This window comes from Podarcis vaucheri (genome assembly GCF_965113315.1).
Source record: "Podarcis vaucheri genome assembly, chromosome: 3".
Classification (NCBI taxonomy): Eukaryota; Metazoa; Chordata; class Lepidosauria; order Squamata; family Lacertidae; genus Podarcis; species Podarcis vaucheri.
The window spans coordinates 38,951,464-38,964,641 of NC_138761.1; the positions used below are offsets into that span (position 1 = coordinate 38,951,464).

The following is a 13,178-nucleotide window of genomic DNA, read 5'->3' on the forward strand; positions in this document are numbered from 1 at the left end:
CAGGAAACAGAGAATAGGAATAAATGGACAGGTCTCCCAGTGGAAGGATGTTGACAGTGGAGTTCCCCAACTTCTTCATAAACGATTTAGAATTAGAGCAGTGAAGTGGCCAAGTTTGCTGATGATCCTAAAGTGTTCAGTGTGGTTGAAATAAATAGAAATTGTGAAGAGTTCTGAAAGGATCTCTCCGAAGTGGGTGGTAAAATGGCAAATGTAATTCAATGTAAAGAGGTTGTTGTGAAATTAAAAACAAAACAAAACTTTAGATTCACCAAAAGTTCGAGCTCTTAGTACACCTGCTCTCGTGAGAGTCACAAGGGTCTTTAAGCTCAATCAGAATGCAATAACATTTATGCAAAACATTCAGTACACAAGGTACAACTTTAACTTTCCCAAATTCGCAATGAAAAAGAAGAAACTAGTTTCAACATTCGTAAACCTTTATAAATAAAATTGTTTGCCCTTTAGCATCAGCCTGCAAACAATATCTTCCCTATCCTAGAAGGTTGCAGTTAACATGTGAAAGCAGAACATTACAAAATATTTGTTCCAAAGTTAGCGGTCAGCGTCACCTTTAGTTCAAGCCAACCTGCTTTTTGGTTTAACTGGAGCAGAGTTCATATCTTTAATCCTTAACAACTGGTGGAAACCAATTTGTTTTGGGAGGAGCAGGGTATCAGAACACATATTTAGAAAGATAGGTTTGGGGTTTGTGGTTTTTTTTGTAGCTACGGTTTGGTTTGGTTTGGTTTTGTATAATGTTGTTGTTTTCCTTGTCTTCTTATTTTTTGTACATATTGTTATAAAATCAGGTAGTTTTGGTTTTTTTAAATAAAGAGAAATTATTCCTAGTGGTGAAAATAAAAGCACATCAAGAAGAGTTTCAGAAGAATCTTTCTAAACTCGGTGAATGAACAACAAAATGGCAAATGAGGTTCAGTGAAAGTGTAAAGTGAAGAATGTTGATGGGTGGGAGGAATCATAATTCAACATAAACACTGTAAAGTCAGTGTGTGTGCGCTGTAAAAAAAGCTAATTTGTTCCTAGGGATTTTAAAGAAATGAATCAAAATTGAAGCTGTCAACATAGTCATAGCTTTATACAAATATATGGTTAAACACCCTTAAAATACTGTGCACAATTTTGGTTCCCTCTTCTCAAAAAGGCTATTGTGCATCTGGAAATTATGCATTGTAACTGAATGGCAGGATATTCTGGACAGTTGATGCAGTATAGTATTTCATAGTGCAGAAATTAATAAACATAAGTATGTTAGGTGAATTAACTTCAGTGGGTCTGAACAAAATTTCATTGACTACTACTCCATGTTCTTAGGAGTCTAAAATCTTATATAAATCAGGGGCAGGGGGCTACCCAATTAATCTTTGGTTTCATGTGGAACAATCCCTTGGGATTCCATAGAAATCATCAAATGTCATCATTGTCTATTATGTTTGTATCATAATTATTGTGTGAGCCACTTTCCCCCCCAAAAGGGAGACTAAATTATGAAAATTCCAATAATTATGTTCAGTAATTGTGTTGTAGAAGGGTAGGCTTTCCACAACAACAGGGCAAAACGCAAGCAATGCAGGTCAATTTTACACTTTCTAGTCAGTGCCATTTAAGTGAATAAGCACCAAGGCATAGGCCTTTTAACTCTGGACCTGGTAGTAAATTAAACCCTTAAGGAAAAGAGCAGAAGTTAAAAATCACAATCAGCACAATGTAGCTTGCCATAACATGCATAATGCAGGCTTTCCAATTAGAACGCTGCAGTTTAAAAACTTTCTTTCTAGACTGATGAGAGAGCAATTATTTTAAGCAAAGTAAATGCAGTCTTCTGGCTCTGCTTCCAGTTACTTCTTGCTCCAATAGCAAAGACAAAGCTTTTGAAAACCATAGTTGCTATTGAATTTTGTATCAAAACAGCAGCAAAGAGAGCAATTTGTTGCTATAAACTCAAATCCTGCTAATCAATGGTATGCAGCCAGCCAAAACATTTGTAAAAGATGTAAGCAAAATCACATTTGGTAATCAATTTATAAAAGCAGTTCATTGGTCCTAAAGAAAAATCGATAGTGAGCTTAAGAATAGGTGATTGAAGATATGTAATATAACCATGCATTTTGTATACTTTCAAGATGAGCACTAACTAGGAAGTCTGTATTGGAGGACCATGTGAAGGTTTTCTTGCTATAAATGGGCTAATTCACATCTTTATGAAGATCTGTGGAAGAGGCTTGAATAATTATGCATTCTTATATTCACTTCCACTTCTACTTATTTTTCTACTCTTTTGTCCATTTGGTGTGAATTTCTATTTGGAATGGGTATACCTACATCATTTCTATTTAATGTGATTTTTTAAAAAGTGGGGGCACCTTTTTGCGTACGCCGATATCCTTGACACCAAGTAAGGGCAGTTTTGTTTTCCTTTCAAGTCTTCACGCAGCACTTCTGTTGTCAGGAGTTCTGCTTCAGCTGATTTGCCAGCAGCAGCCACCTTATTTGTGGGGAAGCAGACTGGGTTACTGTCATTCATGCCATAGTTACATCCACATTAATCTACCATAACACCATCTGTGTGGGGCTGCCTGCAAAGTTCAGAAGCTTCAGCTGGTCTGCAGTGCAGCTTCCTGGTTGCTTGTGAGATAAAGTAATCAGACCATAAAACATTTATTCTGTAACTAGCTGTGTTGATTACCAGTGTATTTCTGGACTGCTGCCTTTCATGCATTCACTGGTTTGGGGCCTTGCTATCTGAAGAAAACGTACCCAGATCTGCCCAGGCCTTGGCATTTGCCACAGAGACCCTTCTCACAGGCCCACAATTAAGAATCATCTGGTTAGCAACCACAGAACCTTTCAGTAGTAGCTACATCACATTGTAACACCCTCCCATGGGATGTGTGCCAGGCTCCTTTCCTGATTGTGTTCAAACAGGCCTTAAATACATGGCTATTTGAAGTTGCTTTTAATTGGACTTTAACTGTTCCTGCTTCTTCCTCCCTGTCCTCTGTGTTGTATACTTTAATTGTCTTATCTTTTGTTTTTATGATTTTGACTCTGAACTACCTTGGTACTGCCTTTGGCCCTGAAAGGTGGTATAAAAATACCAAAATAGATAAATAAGTGCAGTTTTTGTTGGCCTGTGAATCAGAGGCTGGCCTTCACTTTGGCAATGCAATCATATTCACACTTGCCGACTGAACTAGTTTTCCACATGGATTGATTTTTACATAAATTAAGAATAATTTAGATGAATTGCAAATAAATGCTCTAATTGACAAGATATTATAGATTGTTTAGAAAGTTTAAAGTAGGATAATTATTTAAAGCCTAATTATCAGGCATGCCAGAAAAATATGTATTCCCAGAATTCTGCTCCTACCTGCAGCTTTAAAGCAGGTTTCTTCAAAATGGTGTCCTCCAGATGTTTTTGGGCTGTAACTCATCACTCCAGCTAGCACTGGGACTGATAGGAGTTATAGCTCGAAACATATGGAGCCACCAGGCTGGATAAGGCTGTTTTAAACCTAGATAAAAATAACAAAGAAATAGTTGATAAAGAAGAATTTTCAGGAAGTAAGGACCTGGAAGTATAGTTTACTTTTATGCCTACTTATGGCCAAAATGTCCCCCTTTTAACTAAGCTTAAAATACAACTACCAAATTCAAACTGCTGATTATTAGAGACACATTCCAAGACAAGCAGACATAGGTTAGCAGGAAAGATTGTAGAAATAAATTATGTATTCCATGGTTCGTTGGTTGGTTGGTTGGTTGGTTGGTGATCACTGAATTCTTACTGTTTCTGTTCATGCAGGTTACTTCTCTGGGATTGTGACGACAGAAGCTACAGCTATTACATTGAAGTTTCCACTAACCAGCAGCAGTGGACAATGGTGGCTGACAGAACAAAGGTTTCCTGCAAGTGAGTTTAATTTTCTTCTATTTGTACCTCATCCCTTTCAAATCTAATAGAATGCTTGTACATGACTAACCATCCGAAACAAAAAGGAGGGCAGAATTTGCAGGGAGGATCCAGCAAGGATTAAAGTCAAATGGCTCCAGCCAGGCTAAAATTGAATGGAGGATTCTGTTGTTGAACTAGCTGGAAAAGTTCCTTTGCTTGCCACCTAAGTACAGTCATTAGTCCCTTTGTCTAGGCAATGATTGTTGGCCTGAACAGTTAAGCACTGTCACCACAAAGCTAATGGGTAGGCCTTCATCATCTGGCTGGAAGCTGGCTGCAGACTGAGAAGCTGAGAACCAGAGACATGCTGTGACTAATGTAGAATCGAGACCTCTCAAGGTGTTAAAGCTGTGAACACCTCCATAGGCGCCGACTCCATGGGGCTTGAGGGGGCTTGAGCCCCCTCAAAAAATTTTTTGGGGGGGCTCAGCCCCCCCAATAATCTCGGGCGCCGCCGCCGTCCCCCGCCTCCTCCCCACCTGCTCCCTCGCCAGCCAGCCAGCCGCGCGCCCTAGCCGGAGAGCCCCGGCCGTCCCCCGCGAGATTAGGGAATCCCCGGGGGCGGGGGCTCCTGCCTCTAGCCCCAGGTTTCCCGCATATCAGCTGTTCCGGAGCTGATAAATAGGCAGCAGCACGCTCTCTCCTGTTCGCTCATGAGGGGGCGGCGCCACTTTATTTGCATATTCATGAGCTTATTTGCATATTCATGAGCTTATTTGCATTTCGCGAGCTTTCCCGGCCCCCCCAATATTTTTTATAAGTCCGCGTCCCTGAACACCTCCATTTTACACTCAGATTGTGTCTATGTGTGCATAAACCATTTATCCTAAATATACCACCGTCTCTGCTGCCCCTCATTCTAAGGAAACTGAACCCTGGCTAAGCTCCTGCAATCCCTGGAATCTTGCTCCGCTTGGAGATTGGGGTGGCGTGTAACAGTATATTACTAACAAAATAAATAAAAATGAAACATTACTGATGATAAGAGACTGGGTAGGAATTTCCCTTTGCAGTGCCCAGCAGTTTTACACCACTTTCCATGGTTAGGAGATTGCTTTAACTGTGATAGGAAGAGCTGGAGAAACAAAACAATATTTTATTTCTTTATTTGCTGTATTTCTACTCCACCCTTCATTTTTAAGGGTCCCAGGGCAAATTACAGTGCAGTATTCACAGTGAAATAACAATAAAACCAATCATAGGACAATACCAGAACCAACTAAAACACCAATACCATGAAACAACGGTATTTCTGCAGCTGTGGAATTGGTCTGTTACAGTTGGTCTCCCTGCCCAACCTAATTTACCCCAAAAGGATATTAATATACTGCTTTAATATCTCATAAATTGAGGGAACCACTTTGATAGGCCAATTCAGAATTAATTTTGACATTTGTTACATAAAGAAGCATGGAATCCTAGCTTAAAAAGAAGATTCTTCTAATGACTCCAACTTGAAAAGTGAATTATTTGAGCAAAAGCAGTCTGCTTCTGCTGATGTTTTGTAGTGCTTCTGTTGCTGTTTCATATGTGCCTGGATAATGGCAGTCTCCTTCCTTGCCAATTCCTGTGTGCCTAATCTTGCATTGAAGATCTAATCCCTTGTTCATGTCATGAATTTATAGCATGAAGAATGATTGCAAAGTCCCAACTAGCTAGTTCACAGCAGGAAAAATAAGACAGACCAAAGGTAGCAAACACAAACTTCAACAAGCCTATCTGATCAAGTGAGAGTGGCAAAGAAAATAATGCAGAGAGGGAGGGAGTAAAAGTAAATGGAATTCAGTTTACATGTCATAGACTGCATTTGATAGTCTAACCAAGTGTGAAAACTTCTTTTCAAGTCTGCTTCTGCTGCCTTTGGTCGATTTAATGGTATTTTAATGTAGTATTTTGTGTAAATTAATAATTTAGTACTCAAAGCCTGAAGTGACAGGCTATTTCTAAACTCCTCTTTTTACTCAGTCTCAAAAGGCTGGCAATGGAAATGATGGTATGTTTATTATCTTCACAGGAAAGCTTTCTGTCCTCCTTAAATGGAAGCCAATTAATGCACAGTGATTGTATAATTGTCATTTTAAATGCTTCATATAGGCTTTACAAAACCCTGCTTTCTGGCTAACTTCTGTTGTTTTCCACGCAGTATGACAGTAATGAAATCGATTCATGTTCTGTTCTGTCTAAAGGGCAAATATTTCTGATAAGTTTGCTTTGGTTTGTTAAGCTTGAACAATAGACATGTATGCTTGTTAAAAGATTTTGCGGATGAAGAGTCTAGAACTTGGATTAAAGGCTAAAAAAATGCAGTTAGTAGGGCTCAGATTGCTGCTATGATTAATTCTTTAAATGAGCATCTGCCTAAGACACTATGAACAATCAGGAAATATTACTGTCAGTTTAAAGGTTGGTCTTTGAAGTTTTTTGTTTGTTCTGCTATGAAACGCATACTGTTAATTGCATACTGAGCTGCTCTGTTGTCTTACGGGATTTGGCTACATATGATCAATCAAGTCCAGTGGTCCACTGATCGGCATATGAGTTCCTGGAGCAAGAATCCCCAACCTTTTTGGATCTGTGGGGACACTTGGAATTTTCAAACTGTGTTTGTGAGCAGCAACATGAAATGGCTGGAGTGAGAAGACGGGTTCTCACAAAATGGCTGCCACTGGAGGTGTGCCTTGCCAGAAACAATGGATGTGCTCTCTGCGTGCATTCGTTCCTGCTCTCTCCCTCTCTCTCTCTCCCAGACCCAAAGAATACATAAACACAGACGGCCTCAGAGTGAGAGAAACAGTCACAGGCTCAAACAGGAGAAACCAAAACATGCAGAAATTTAGAAAGGGAGAGAAAACACACATGGGCTGGGGCACACATGGGCATCCAGAGAGAGAACGCTCAGAAACATGTTTTGTTCTCTTGTCTCCCCCGCCCTTGGCTAGGCTTACTTTTTCTGTTTATCTTTTGAAACCTTCCTTTGCTTCCAGGCTTTTGGTGGTATATGATGACTCACTATTATGTCAGCCAAGCATTTGATAATTGACTTGCTTGTTGGGTGATGATTTTTCCATTATTTGTCGACAGTGGTGCGATGTCTCTTGTTGAGGACTCTGTGTGCATTTTTGCATTTTTCAAAAAAACTTGGTTGTAGGTCACCTTGAGTCCACTCTGTAAGGCAGCTAACAAATTGAATAAATTATAAGAAAGTAATATACCGTATTTTTCGCACCATAGGACGCACTTTTTCCCTCCTAAAAAGCAAGGGAAAATGTGTGTGCGTCCTATGGAGCGAATGCAGGGGGGGAGGCAGACGGGAAAAGCCCCCAAGAGCCGCACACAAGCTCTGTGCGCTCTTGCGGGCTTTTCCACAGGAGGGAGAAGGGACTGACTGGCCGCATCAGTCCCTTCTCCCACCTCCCAGGAAAGCCAGGAGAAGCCGTGCAGCCCTTTTAAAGTGCGCGCGGCTTCTGCCGGTTTTGCGGGAGGTGGGGAAATTCCCCCACCTCCCAGAGAAGCCAGGAAAACCCTGCGCAGCGTCTCCCGGCAAGGAGACGCTGCGCGGGGCTAAAGGGGAAGGCAAAACAGCGAGCGGGATCCATCCCACTCGCTGCCTTGCCTTCTTCCATAGCTGCGCGCAACCCCTCCGCAAGGAGACGCTGCACGGGGCTATGGCTTCTTTAGCCCTGCGCAGCGTCTCCCGGCAAGGAGAGGCTGCATGGGGCTAAAGGGGAAGCCAAAACTTGGCTTGCTCCATAGCTGCGCGCAACCCCTCCGGCAGGGAGAGGTTGTGCGCACCCTGTACGCTGCTCTTTGGGGCTGGGGGGGAAAGATTTTTTTCTTGATTTCCCCCCCTAAAAACTGGGTGCGCCCTATGGTCCGGTGCGCCCTATGGTGCGAAAAATACGGTACGGTAATAATCTGGCCTATCAAGTACTGATACTGGAGAAAGAGAAAATGGGCTATCTTTTTAAAGTTGGCTTATCCTAGACTGTTGGAGATGTATTTCTGTGTGTGACGTTCTTTGTACTTTTGTCATATTTATGGAAATTTGCTGTATTTGTACAGATGCCCAATGGCCCTTAGGGTGAAGCTTTTCTATATATTAGAAGAAGTTGTTTTTGTTTTTTTTACGTAGAAGATTTCTTGGTTCACAGAGAGGCTGCTACCTGTGACTGTTCTGAGACTATATGTATAGTTACATTTCACATTTTTGTTTGAGAATTTCAAAGAAAACTTGCTGTTGTGTGTGTGTGTGCATGTGTGGAGAGAGACAGAAAGACATAGAATGGATTTAATTTCAAAACATGATTTGCCTTCTGTGCTATAGGATTATTAATCTTGATATTCTACAGAGAAAAGAGAGTTGACAGGCCCAAATATCATGCACTAAAAGTGTGTCTTCGCATCAAATACCAGCCTTAAATCAGTGTTCTGGGAGAGGTGCATTTTTCCTCATAACTACAGGGAGAATTCTTTTCAATTAACTTTCTTATAGTGAGTGCTGGACTATTAGTGAGAACTGTAGAGGTTCACAGTTAGCTCTATTCCTATTGTGGAAAGAAAAATGTCTTGAAAAATAATTAGAATGAAATATGTAACTGGTTATTTCAAATCAATACATAAACCTGAACATTATTTGCCTTCATAGTTCCTGGCCATATGTACTTTTCTGTCTATTCTCTCCCCTCTTAGATTCCATTCTATAGCTTTCTTACTCCTGTGATCTCTCTCTCTCTCCTCCCCCCCATTTTCTTGGGCATATCTACTGCCCAGCTCCTGTTTAGGATCAGAGCAGTTCTGTCAATGGGCATCTGCACATTACGGCAGCCCAGCCAATTCTTGCCAAAGCATTCACCGCCAACGGTACATGTTGTATGAGTTTTTAAGAAAACAAAGGGAAAATTGAACACCAGATGAAATGTTTTCTCAAGAAAGAGTTGGGTTTGCTGAGACATACATTCACACCTATGTCTGTACTTATAATGGATTAAACCCCATTGAAGTGAATGTGTTTTCCTTTGTGAATGTGAAAGGTGTGCTTGCATCCATAGATTTTCATGCCCAAGAAGTAGCTGGGATAAGGGATTGATCTTCCGATGTGGGTATTCACTAGTTGTAGAAAACCCATGTACATATTGCATATTACATGTGAAAATGGAAGCAGATATATATTGCCGTGTGTGCACACTTTAAAGCTACAGTTACTAGCAGGTTCCTAATCTTTTTACATCTATGTAAGAAAAGCAACCCTGTCTTAGATCTCTGGAACTGATGTCTTTTTAGTGAAGCTGAATTTTCTCATTTAATTTTATTTTAAATATCAGCACAATGCATGGTTTTCGTGTTCATTTGTCCCCCTCCAGTAATTCTGTTTATAAGTGATGACCATTACAATGAAAGCTCCTTCAATAAATCATAATTAAGCAAGCAGATCTTTTGACTAAATGTGGGTGCCCAATTAAATGCATAGTTACACTTGTGAAAGGTTGGCATTTGTACTCTTTAAAAAAAACAGACAGCTTTGCTTCAAAAGTCAACCAAATTGCTTTTTATTATTTAGTTTTGTGGTACTTCTTGCTACTAAATGTCACCTGTAGAAAATTAAAAGATCCCACAAACTGTAGTTGAAACATCCATCTAGAGGAGTAATTGACGCTTTACATTTGCAACATTAGGTGATCTCTTTGAAAACCTTTTATCTTCTGTTTGTTCTTTTGATATTTATAAATGTTAACCAATGTAAATTATAGGGTTTGTGAACCTGAATACCCATAGTGAGGTCCCAAATGTTAAAATGTTTTTCTGAGTGGTGTAATACCTGTATTTAGTATGTCTGACTATAGTACCTTTCCTCAACTTTTATAGGCATTTTAAAAGCAACTGTCATTATTAAGGTTGCATGAGAATCTAATTTTATACAACTTCCTTCACTAGGAATAAATTATTAACATGCATAACTTAGAGGCATCAATTCCTACATACATAGAACTCGAGTAAAGAGATGCAAGACCATTAGGACAATGGATGTTCAACCAAGTCTGTAAAACTATAAAAGAAATGACATATTTTAAGGAGTTTTCAACAATGTAAGGGCATATAGTTTATTAAAGTATATTAAGATATATACTTGGAGGGAACTGAGTTTTTTGGGTCTCACTTCAAATATGTCATTATAAAAAATAAAATAATCTTTCATGGCTCCATGCAAATGGGTGCAGCCCTGGAGCTGGTTTCATGGGAAATTGCTCATCTCTGCAAACATAAAGAATTTTTATTATTATTATTGGTTGAGCTAAGTGAAGCTTTTGGTTTTACTTGCCTGTTTAACATTTCACAGAGATGAGCAATTTTCATAAAGGTAGGGAATAAATTAGACCAATAATAAGGAATCTGAATACATTGTTCAAATGGTCAGGAATTTTAAATCCATATTTTGAGACTTTTCAAAGACCAATTGCTGTTTTCCTCAATCATGATTAAGTACGCTTTATTTATTTTATGACTTTTCAAAAATGCATAATAAATACCCAAACTTTTAAAACAAACTTTCTAATCAGAAGTATGTTATATTCTCGATCAACTTTCTCATCAGCACCATCCATGCTATTTGAACATCTCAATACATTAAGAATCCAAAGGTAATAAAAAATATATTTTACTGTAATCATTTATTTTTGCCAGCTTATATATATATAAATATTCTAACAGTTACCTGAGATTGTATTATTGCTATAGACTGCACAGAATACTACATAGTTCTGAGCAAAAAAATAGTAGAAAATGCATGTGTCATCACTTAAATGTTCTAAATATTTTTGCCAATACCAGGTAAATAAGTTCTTAACAACAACAAAAACCATGCGCTATACACAGAACATAAAATGAAGAGAATGTGTGTGTCTTTTTAAAAATCACAACACACCCTTAAAAATATTCTTTAAAAAGTTAAATACATATAAAATACAATGTTGTAAATTGTTATATGTCAGACTAAGATAGATTAAGGCTGTCAACTCAGAACTCTACTGATGCAGAAATGGCAAGCTACACATTTATTATTTTAACATGTCACTGTAGAACTCTCTCATCAAAGCCTCAATTGCTGGATGCATTTCAGCTTGCTAGTCTTCCTCAGTGGTAGAAAATTAGAGAAATGTGCATGAAATAAATTCAAGTACAGCAAATCATCTATCTTCCAGGCTCAAGGGACAGGCACACTTAAATGCTTCAGAATTTTCTCTTCCTACATTATAAAAACACTCAGTTAAACCATATACTCCCAAAGGGCATTTTCTGTTCTTAGAAGTGAAGAGGAAGACACCTTTTTTGGGAACAGTTCACCACAGAGAAGATCTGCATTTGTAGTTCTTCAATTTCCTTAACGTTCAACTCACCTTTCATTCTACTTAATACTACAACATACCTGTGCTTTTTACAATCAAGAGCTATATCCATTTAATTGATTGATATGCTCTGATGCTCATATGCTCTGATCCCATGCAGTCAGTTCAGGGTGAAAGGCCAAGCCCATGAATGAATCGTTCGATTGCATGCTCCTGGTTTATATAGGACATATGCAATCAAAGTTTGACAGTTCAGATGTAGCAGCAACCAGGAAAACAAGATGACCCTTGATGAATCAGACCAAAGACCCATCTGTTCAAGCATTCTACTCCCATGGTGGTTGACTGGAAGCAGAACATAAGCACAATAGCACTCTCCCAATCATGTTCTCCAGCATAGTGCCTCTTATGCTGAATGAAATGCATAACCATCATACTTAGTAACCATATTCTTCAGGAACTGGTCTGATCCATACAATGGTTTCTCTAAACCATTATCATCATACAGAGCATGCAAGGAAATGCATGAACAATGGGATTCATTTATGTGCATTAAATCTGAAATGACCCAATTTTTCAGAACAACAATTACCTTCAAATTAGGTATCATCCCCAGAATTTCAAAAGCTGAAACCTTTTATCCCAATGTCAGCATGGAAAAAACCCTGACCTCCTTTTGTAAAGCCAGCCAGCCAGAATAGTTCCATAGAATGGAAGTTAGAGTAGAGACATATAAATTCATTTATCTGACTGTGAAAGAACTTCTGTGTGGAATTCGACAGGAGTAGCATAATATGAGTAGGGCATCTTTAATTATACATCTTTGAATTTCATCAGCATCTATTAGAACTTCATTTCAAAGAGCGTACCTTCTTTTCTCAAAAATCAACTCCACATATTAACAGTCCAGTAGGACTACCTTTCAGTTTATTGGAGGCGGTGTTCAAATGTGAATGTTGGATGCTAAATGTTATGGTAATGGTTACATTTTATTTAACATCATTTTTAGCAGAAGCTGTCCAAAGAGCAAATGCTAGGTAGATTTTTCATTCAAAGTCTGTCCTCAATAATAAATAATCAAATGAAAACTCTGTGAAATCTTTTAGGCAAGGCCTTGCATTTCATTAAACAGTATTTGTTCTAATTAGGACATTATTTGCACTCTGTTTTACTAACTGCTCTTGTGTAATTTCTGCGGCTTTCCTACCACCATCCACCTGTCTGGCAAAATGTAGTAAAACTTACACAATATTAAACTATTGATTCATTCTAGGTAGGTTTTACCAGGACAAATTAAATACATGAATCATAGAAATCAGAGAAGTAAAAGAATTATTAGGTCTTCAACTTTTCCCTGTGGGTTTATTCTGAGATTATTCCTTACAGTATATTTTCTAGAGTTTTATTGTCAGTCCAGTTTCATATGTCTCAGACGATATGGCTTTCACTACTTCCCGTGGGAAACTATTCCATAATTTAAAAGATAGCTGTCATTAGTAGATTTTCCCCCTTCACCTTATTGCAGTTCACTATTTTCCTTTGCATCTCCAGCAGTCCCTCTTCACTTTTGAATTCACACTCTTGAAATATTGAACTTATAGACATTCATCCTGTTCCTCCCACCAGCTTAACAAATTGAAGGCACTATTTAGTTTTTAATCTTTTCTCATACCTTGGACTCTAAATCATTTTTTCCCCTTTATCCATAGCCTTCCAGTTCAATGTATATCCTTTTTATTGCGGTTCAGAAAATTGTATATTCGAACTACAGCCTCTTCCAAAATGGGGAAAAGTTTCTACGTCGGGATGTGGTGACATCCTCAAACTGCTTTCACATTCGCATCTGTTAGGCCTTCCTT

General features: G+C 38.8%; 1 protein-coding gene across 6 annotated transcripts in view; it reads left to right on the top strand.

The window, feature by feature from the left end:
* BTBD9 (BTB domain containing 9) overlaps window positions 1-13,178 on the top strand; it is a 151,006-nt gene that overhangs the window by 112,641 nt on the left and 25,187 nt on the right. For all 6 annotated transcript variants that reach the window (XM_082214847.1, XM_082214845.1, XM_082214842.1 and 3 more), the window contains one exon: window positions 3,830-3,937. In XM_082214847.1, the coding sequence (XP_082070973.1) occupies window positions 3,830-3,937 (108 nt within the window). The remainder of the gene's footprint in view (window positions 1-3,829; window positions 3,938-13,178) is intronic.